Genomic DNA, 9,162 nt, shown 5'->3' with positions numbered 1-9,162 from the left:
GTATGCATATGTGTTTGCCGGCACGAATGTGTAAGTTGTGCCTTTGGAAGTTAACAAGGGCACTGGATCCCTCAGGAGCTGGAGTTACAGGAGTTGTGAGCCTCCGTGCGGGTGCTGGGAATTAAAACCCCAGGCCTCTGGAAGAGCAGACAGTCCTCTGGCCAGCTCTCAGGAGTACCCACTCTTAACAGGTTACTTTTTTTTCTTTCTGGAAACAGATATGCTCTTTCAAGATCTATCTGAAAGAGATTTAAGGTGAATCACATTTCCAGGAGTGTAGTGAATACATGTTCCTAATCCCAGCCTGGGAGCCCGAGGCAGGTGCATCCTAAATCAAGACCACTTGCTATAGAGGAGACACTTTCAGAAACAAAACAAAACTAATATGTCATTAGAACATGTGAAGGTCGTTAAAAGATCGGTAAACACCGGAACTGTAATACTTTTCTGTACTAGTCACTTATATGCAAAATCTCAAGCCTGATTAAAATCACAGGTGTTCAGTGTTCACTAGAATCACCACCAACACAAAGGAAATTCCTTTTAGTTTTGGAAAAGATCAGGTTCCTCCCTCAAGATAAAATAGACATTGGCATCTTCTGCCACATTCTAAACAGCACCCACCAGGAGCACCTGAATTGTAGGGGTGTCCGTGGAGCTAACAGCCATCATCTCCATCAGAGCAGCTGCAACTCCTTGCAAGGACCATCAAGATGGGGCCTTGTGATCGCTGACATTTCCTCATAGAAGAAAGGAGCCGGGATCCCCATCCCCAGGAGATGCCCGCACCCTCTCCTGCACGTCTCAGCAGCTGTACGCAACTCTGCCCTAAACCCTTGCCAGCTCTCAAGAAGATAGCCTATACAGCAGTGCGTGGAAGGTTTCCGGAATTCCTCGTGCTTGCTGAACTGAGAGCCCAGGGAGGTGTAGTTGCTTCGAGGGAACAGCGCTCCTGGAAGTTGCCTCTTACACAAGCAAATGAGCCAGTAAACGCACTGTTTCCCCAGGCAGGACTTCCATGTCATCATAGGGCCTGTCGTTAGCGCCCTGTTTGCAGGGAGAGGTCATCTGTTCACTCCAGAATGACTTCAAGCCTTATCTGCTGATGAGTGGCATTTCCTGCCTTTTTTCTTGAGCTGATGGACCTCCCCCTGTTATGAGCCTGTCTATCCAGGAAAGAGCTGGTGACAGGGTAATACAATTCTGGGATTTTTTTTTTTTCTTTTTTAAAGACAGTTCTCTCTACAGAGCCCTGCTGACCTAGAACTGGCCATGTAGACCAGGCTGGCCTTGAACTCAAATCAGCCTGTCACTGCCTTCTGAATGCTGGGATAAAGGTGTGCAACACCAGGCTAGACGGATTGGGATTTTAAAAAGATTTGTACTTAGGTGTTATAGTTTTCAGCAGCAATCCCAGGACTTGGGAGGTTAAAGCAGGAGGATTGCCCTGAATCTGAGGACAGCGTGGGCTATGGAGACCCTGTTTCAAGAAAAAGATTCAAACAGAAAAATAAAACTGGAGATAATTCACTATCTTTGCAGACTGACCTATAAGCCAGACCCATATCGTTTTGAATTAAAACCTGTTGGAACCGGTGTGACACAGCTGGGGCCCAGTTTGATTTGTTAGTACTTCTTAGACAGCTGAGTTCAGAGACCTTCATATTCAGACTAGTATCTCAGTTCACACAACAGGGCTGCCATCTTCAGCGTTGCTCAGAGCCACAGACACAAGCCCTGGACAGTCAGACAAAACAGGGGTAGTTTCCCCCACAAAAAGCAGGGAGTGGTTGGCCTGCCCCCGGTTCTATTATCTATCATGTAGCTCGACTCTGAGAAATGTCTAGGCCATTCCAGTTTTTCACAGAGAAGAAAAAAAAAATCCGGTGTGTAATTAAAAAAAAAAAAAGTAAATAAAAAAGTCCGAAGCTTCTGGCCTCCATGAGCACTACAATCAGGTTTGCAGACCCACACATGTCACCAGAACTAAAAACTTAACCAAGGAATTTTTTCCTTAAGTCTTTCAAATTGGCAGGCTCGATCAGTGTTACATCCTGCGGATTCATTTCAGTAGGGAAAAAAAAAAAATCCATTCCAGCAAGCATTTATTGAGTACCAACTGCATGCCTGAGCTCTGAGTCTTAATGTGCCAGGCCTGCTTATTAAGCCCAGAATGGAGGTGTTTTGCCCTCTAAATAAGGTATTTTCGCCCTTCCACTTTAAAATTAGCTTTAGGCCAGGGTTTTGGCTTTTTGGTGAGGTGGGTCGCGATTCCAATTTTTTCCAAAAGGTCTCCAGAAACTTGATCAGGAAGTGTCTTGAGAAACCACCACCCCTCCCCAGCCCTGGTTTTCAGGGCCACCAAACCTAGTAGCTGACCAGGCAGGTAAGTCGAGGTCTATCCGGGAGTGGGTGTGGCTGGAGCGGCCGGACCAATCAGTGGAGTCTCCCTGAAGACAGGCTTTGTGCCGGAGACCCCGCCCAGACCGAAGCCACGGAGCATGCGCTGTAGGCGGAGCGCCGAGCTCCGTTCTTACCTGCGGTCTCCCACCTGGCCAGGATTAGGCTGTGTCCCCATGCTTTAGGAGAGAGAAGGGCGCTTTGGGGGAAGGCGGGAAAGGCTGCGCGAAACGGTCCTCTCGGAGGCACGCGTCAGCAGCGACGACTCCGGGGTTCCCGTGCTGGGCACCGAGGTGCAGCCCGATGGCGGTGCCGCTGAGTCCCATCAGCCCCTTGCAGCCCGCTGTCCTCAGGCTGCAGCCGAGATCACCGAGGTGCAGGAGTCCTGCTGGCGCCCGAGGAGACGCAGCGCGCGGGCCGAGGTCTGCGTTGGGTCCTGCGCCCCGTCCTGATCAGTGCCTTCCAGTTCCACCGCCGGCCCGACGTCTGGGGACACTAAGGTGACCCAGATCCGCCCGGGTCACGGTCTCCAAGGAGAGGACTTGTGTCTTTTCCCTGTCACATAAATAAAGACTACTTTGCTGCATGCCAGGTCCAGGGCATCATGGTGCCACCGAGTCCCGACCTTCAAGGGCTCCGTGAGGCCTCCAAGTTTCTCCCGCGACCTGCTTGCAGGCGCTCAGGGTCGGTGCCCTCCGGGGCTGTTCCGGTGTTCCCGCCCTTGCCGCTCGCCCCGCCCCGCCCCGCTCCGCCCCACCCCACCTCGGCCCGCCCCGCCCCACCCCGCCGGACGCCCCGCCCCTAGGAGGCGGCCGCTCGCCGAGGTCGGTGGCATGGGGGAGCCGCAGCGGGCGCTGCACTCCAGATCGTACCGAGTGAGCCCGGGCGCCGCCGCAGGCACAGGAGCCCGAGGAGGACACCTCGGGGCGTGACGCGGCACAGAGGGCGTGGCCTGGGCTGCTGCGCCTGACGACCCGGCAGGGACCCGGGCTCCCGTGCCGGGGGCGCACCTGGCGGCGGCGCGACCGGGCGGGACCGCGCGCTCCGGGCCCCGCGGCGGCGGCCGGAGGATGGCGCAGCAGCCGCAACCCGCGTCGGCGGAGACTCGGAAGTTCACCCGGGCGCTGAGCAAGCCGGGCACGGCGGCGGAGCTGCGGCAGAGCGTGTCGGAGGTGGTGCGCGGCTCGGTGCTCCTGGTGAGCGAGGCGCGCAGGTGGCGGGCGGGCCTGGCTAGTGCCCGGGTAAATCCGGAGCAGAGAGGGACAGGAGAGTGGGGGGAGAGCTGGGCAGCAGGGAGAGCTCTTGGAAGGGGGGGCGCAACTTCCAGAGTCTGAGCTTGCCCTCCCAGGGCTCTTCCTCGCCTCCTGGGAAATTTCCGCCCTCTGTCCACTTCCCTGCCCCCACGTTACCTGTCCTCTGCCAACTGGGAAGTTACTCGTCCTCCTCCCCACCGTCGGTGTTCTGGGAGGAGGGGGCTGTTGGCAGATGTCCTGGCGAGTAAAATGAGGTCTTTCCCACCCAGCCGGAGGTTCAGCGTGGAGATGTTCCCGCGGATGCTTTGGGTGGACAGATCTCTGCCCAGTGTAGTGAGCTGGCGTCCGGAGGCTTATTATGACCGGTTAGGGGTGGACTTGCTCATCTCATCCTCGTTACAAATTGCTTTGAAGTCTGGGGATTTGAGGCTAGCAGAGCAAGGCAAACCAAGATGAACCTATTCTTGGCAGCAGCTCTTGGGAGAACAGGCCTCTGGGTGTGAGGAAGGTGAAGTTTTCAAAATCAACTTTTCCACAGCCAGGGACGGCCCTGCTGTATTTGGAAAAGAGGGCACGCTCAGATCGCTGGGCTGGTGCCGGGAGAGCAGCAGTCTGTGCTTGGAGGGAGCTCCTCAGGGCAGCTGGAAACTTTTAGCAGCTCTTCGCGTTTGTTTTCTTGAAGGGGACTTGTTTGTGGGTGTGTTCGTTGGAACATGTGAGGAGATGGGCCTAGGAAGTCATCATCTGTGGCCTTTTTGCTGCTGTGTGTGTGGGATTGCCAAGGAACGTTGCTGATGAACACAGGGCAGATGCTTTGGCATAGTGGCAGATCGATGCCCTTCCTGGGCAGACAGGATTGCATGAATGGTGTTGATGGAGGTTGGTGCTGATTTCCATATCCAGTCTGCTCAGTTTGAGTTTTCTGTCCTTTGCCAGACCTGCTAACTCACCTAGATTTTTCAAACTTCAGTTTGATCTGTGATAAACGGGTTTTATTTTTCAGTTTCATAGATGATGCTCAGTTGAAGGTAGAGCAGATGCTGGGAACAAAATGAGAACAAAAGAGATGGGCCATCTCTTTGATAAACCTGCCTATCTTCTGTTGCTGAAGCACCATTGCTTGTTAGCTTTCTGGAGTTCCCCAGGAGAGTATGTCAAAGGAGAAAAAACCATCAACCTCAGTGTTACCTCTCCTCTTAGCTAGAACTCTTTCTTAATTGGGGTGCTGTGCTCATCAGGGATGTTAGGAAGAAAGCAGAATCAGTGAAACATTTTATTGTGCTATGATTTCCATAGTGTCCCCCCCCCCCCCACTCCCTGAAGAGAAGTTACCAGTTGTACAAGCCATTTAGGGAGAACACAGATGACAACATAGACTGACACCACTAATCACCCATGTGCTGCAGTCCTTGAACATCTGTGTCCTGTGTGGGGATGACCTGCGGACAGTGGCCTGTTGATGATAGTGTTCCCATATGTGACATGCTTCTGCTGCCTTGATCAACTGACACTTTTAGAAAATATGAATAGCCAGATACCTTGCTGGTGTCTCAACTCTCAACCTTGTCTGTCTGTATGTCTGTGGTCACTGTCTGATGAATTCTGTGATGAAATACTTACAAAATATAAGGAAGCAGATGAGCCATCTTTGGTGTAGGGAAGGCTCCTGGGCTGGATGGGGATGCAGTCCAGGGAGGAGTCTGGGAGAGCTGTCAAGACACTAAAAATTACCCATAAACCTCACCTTCTGCTCTCTTCCTCTTGCTCCCCTTGGTCTGCCAGGAAGTCACAGCAGGTACACCTGCCACATAAATTCTGGCCCATCTCTGTCCTGTGAGGACCTAAGGAGATCCCATCTTTCAGGAGGCCGAGCACAACCACGTCTTGGTCCATCCATGCATGTTTAGATGAAAGTCGGTTCTCCTTTTGGTCACTTGGGTTAGGACTAGCCTGATGTCCACAGCATACCATATGCTCAGTAAATATTTCTCACCAGCTGACTCATAAAAGCAGTCATGAAGATGGCCTAAGACCATTAGCGACACACAGATCTCACCAGCTCTTCCCAGGCTTCACATAGTAATGATCGAAACAGTTCTGTGCAGAAGGAAGTGTGCAGTGTTAAGAACTTTGAAGTAAGAAAGTGACATGTGCTTATACAGATGTAAGTAGGTCCCTGTTCAGTGTGTCTCTCCCTTTTATGGACTCAGATCTGTGGGCTTTTCTAAATCATTCTGTATTAATTTGAGAAGCTTAAGAATAAATACTGATAAGTAAACACACACATACACAAATACGAAAATTGAGACTTCTGGACTAAATAATTACCAAGATTTTGCCAAATTTGGTTTATGTGCATCTCATCTTCCCTCCCCACTCCGCCCCTCCCCCTCTTCTTCTCTCCCTTCCTAGTGATTGTGAGTCTCAGGCCTTTTAACACATCTCACCTCTTTATATCTAGTATTTATTTTTAGAAACCAGGAATAGTTTCTTATATGACTGTGATGCTTTTTTTAAATGACACTAATATGTTTTTCAAATTTCTTGGATAAAAAACCGCATATGATTGCTTTTTAAAGGTTCACAAAAGTTTTGCAGACCTTTGAAAATATGCTTAGCTTACTCATGAACCTTAGACATATTTGCATTGGAGAAAGACTCCGTGAGGGTAGTTCTAGTGTTTAATCCTTGAAGTTTAGCAGTTCAGAGCATGGATTGTATTTCTAGCTCTGTCCCTTATCAACTGCGCCTTCTTAGGTGTGTAACTTAACCTTCGTAGACCTCAGTTTCCCATCTGTGGAGTGGGCGTGGTATTCAGAGCTGCTGGGAAGGGAAGCGGACAGTGCAGTTCCGGCTCTGCGGGCTAGCCTGTATCCTGGCAGCTGGTTTGGTGCCCTTTCTCTGGAGCTCAGGGCTCTTGCTCTGTTAGCGGGATGGACTAGATTGTTTTTAGAGCCCTTCACCTGAACTCAACAGGCTTTGATTCTAAGCAATTTTATGAGCAGTACAAATAAACTGGAGACGTTCCTAGCTGTAGGGAAAGGAATCTTTGATTTTTTGGTTATGATCGAGAATATTCACAAATGCAGAATTTGCTTTCCATGATTTAGAATAGTTGAGAGGCCGAGGGCCTTGGGTTTAAAATGTGTGCTTACCTGTCTCAGGGTCGAGTTGTGATTGCTTTTGAATTCCTGAAGGAATTTTAACCCGGGACTGTCAGCTGTGTTAATGACAGTGTTGAAACGGCCCAGATCTAAGAATATACCACCAAAGCAGTAAGAGGAGCCTTTCTTTGAAAGATTTGAGTGTTGTGACACTCTGGCTAGGTTTGCCTTACACTGGGGTATTACACGCAAGTCATCTGGCTGCCTGTCCCTATGTCCTTACTGATCTTATCTTGGTATGTTCTGCTTCAAACTCTCCTCGGATGTCAAGCTCTTGCCAAGGATACCATTCCACACCCCGTTGAGATGTTGAGATGCAGCAATGTGAAGTGACCCAGGTCAGGTCATCCCTGGCTTTTCTTTTGTGTTACTAGAGAAGGAAGGCAGGCCAGAGGTGTGGGGAGATAATATCCTGTGCTCTGTGCTTGAGGCCTCCCTCAGCCATCCCCTGTTATCTGAGGTAACCCGAGACCCGAGTTAGGGATGTTCTTTGAAATCCTCAGATAAGGAAAAACCTCATTTTGATTATAACTTAAATCAGATATGTTAGTACACTGACAGCTGAACTGGCCTGAGCTCGCCCTGTCTTTCTCCACCTTCTGGAGGAGTCCTGACAAACAGAAATGTCCCAAAATACAGGAAGCAGGGTGGAGGCCCTCTCCAGCCAGATAATCAGCAGCAGGTTCCATTTCTTTAGTTCCTAGTGCTTTTGAATGTTAGGGGCAGTCTGTACATGAGTAATGCCCTGAATTTGGTTGAATGGGGAGGAAAGAATTTGTGAAACTGTTACCCACATTCTAGAAGTTTATTCTGGGCTCAGGCACTGCTGGGTGCCGGGAAGATGCTGCCACAGCAGTTCTTCATCTGGTTGGAGTACACATTCTGAAGAGGTAGACACCGCAGTCACCTCCGGTAAGACGGATGACAGTGTGCAGGAGCCCTACTGAAACCAAGTGATGTGCAGTTCAGAGTCCGCCATGCTGATTCATACCTGTAACCCCAGCTTAGGAGACTGAGGCAGGAGAAGCATCATGCCTTTGAGGCTAGCCTGGGCTACAGCATGAGAGCCTGTCCCAAAAGTCACTTACCAAAAGATTTTAAGAAAAGTATGCAGTTTGGGAATGGTTGTATACGCCTTCAGTTCTAGGACTGGTGAGGCAGAGGCTGGCAGATCTGCGCGTTCCAGGCAACCAGGGCCACACAGTAAGACCCGTAAAACAACCAAAAGCTCCCAAACAGGACAAGCAGAGCTACTTGCAAATGGGAGCTTTTGTTTTTAGGGAGGACTGGATATTGTAAATCTGGAGCCAGCATTTATGTCTGTATGATGTTCTCTGATGCCTGTGAGAATGTCACTTGTGGGACGGTTAAGTCCTCTCAGGCCATCCCCGGAGGTGGAAGGGCTGGGTCTTGAACTTTTCACCCTCAACTTTTAGCCACTCTGACTGCAGCCTCCTCCTCTCACTGCTACACTTCCGTTTTGCGTCACAAGTGTCTAGTTAGCAGTCAGTGAACTTGGAGACAGTGCTTGACCTCTGGTGTCGTCTGTCAGTGTCTGCTGTGTTAGCTTAAAAAAAAGTGTTGGAGAGTCTTCTGCAGGGACGAGCCTGTGATTGGTTATCCAATACCATCTAGACAGTCCTGAAATCATGTATGTATGAGAACACTGAATGGATGGAGCAGGTTAGTACATTTATATATGGATGCACGTGTGTGTGTGTGTGTGTGTGTGTGTGTGTGTGTGTGTGTGTGTGAAGACAATACGAAGAGGTCTTGAATTTGATTTTTTTTTTTTTTTTTTTTTTTTGAGCTGAGGATCAAACCCAGGGCCTTGTGCTTGCTAGGCAAATGCTCTACCACTGAGCTAAATCCCCAGCCGAGATCTTGAATTTGAGAAGGGACTAGGGGTGAACATGGCGTGGGGTGGGTGAGGAAAGAGATAAGAGGGGAATGATGTAATTACACTTTATTTTAAAAATCTTATGAATTTTACACAAAGTTTTCAAAAGAAAAGCACTCCAGTAGAAATAAAAAGCCAAAGTCATTGGTTAATAGGGAGTCCCCCAAAGAGGGGACTACAGTTAGCCAATTTAACAACACCACATTTATTCTTGCTAATAAAAAAAGTTAACCAAAACAAGATACAGTTTCTGCCTGCCAGATTTGCTGATATAGAAGATACTTGCAGGGATGGGGTGAACTTTGCTGTGTAGAACTAGTTTGCTTCACAACTGCAGGGTCTCTGTTCATATGGTATTTTATGAGAACTGCATCTCCTGGAGTTTTATAACACGATGGACGCTGTAACCCCTTTGTACTTCGTTACACACATACACACATCAAGA

General features: G+C 49.6%; 1 protein-coding gene across 5 annotated transcripts in view; it reads left to right on the top strand.

The window, feature by feature from the left end:
* The first annotated feature begins 3,218 nt into the window (after positions 1-3,218).
* Dock9 (dedicator of cytokinesis 9) overlaps positions 3,219-9,162 on the top strand; it is a 273,772-nt gene continuing 267,828 nt past the window's right edge. For 4 of the 5 annotated variants that reach the window (XM_036199735.1, XM_036199731.1, XM_036199724.1 and 1 more), the window contains exon 1: positions 3,220-3,596. In XM_036199735.1, the coding sequence (XP_036055628.1) occupies positions 3,471-3,596 (126 nt within the window). In that variant the 5' untranslated portion in view covers positions 3,220-3,470. Of the gene's footprint in view, positions 3,597-9,162 lie in introns of all 5 variants that reach the window. The other variant, XM_036199716.1, reaches the window with a different exon arrangement.

The sequence above is a fragment of the Onychomys torridus genome, chromosome 9 (genome assembly GCF_903995425.1).
Source record: "Onychomys torridus chromosome 9, mOncTor1.1, whole genome shotgun sequence".
Taxonomy (NCBI): domain Eukaryota; kingdom Metazoa; phylum Chordata; class Mammalia; order Rodentia; family Cricetidae; genus Onychomys; species Onychomys torridus.
Note: the sequence above shows the minus strand (reverse complement) of the source record. Positions and strands in the feature narration are given on the sequence as shown.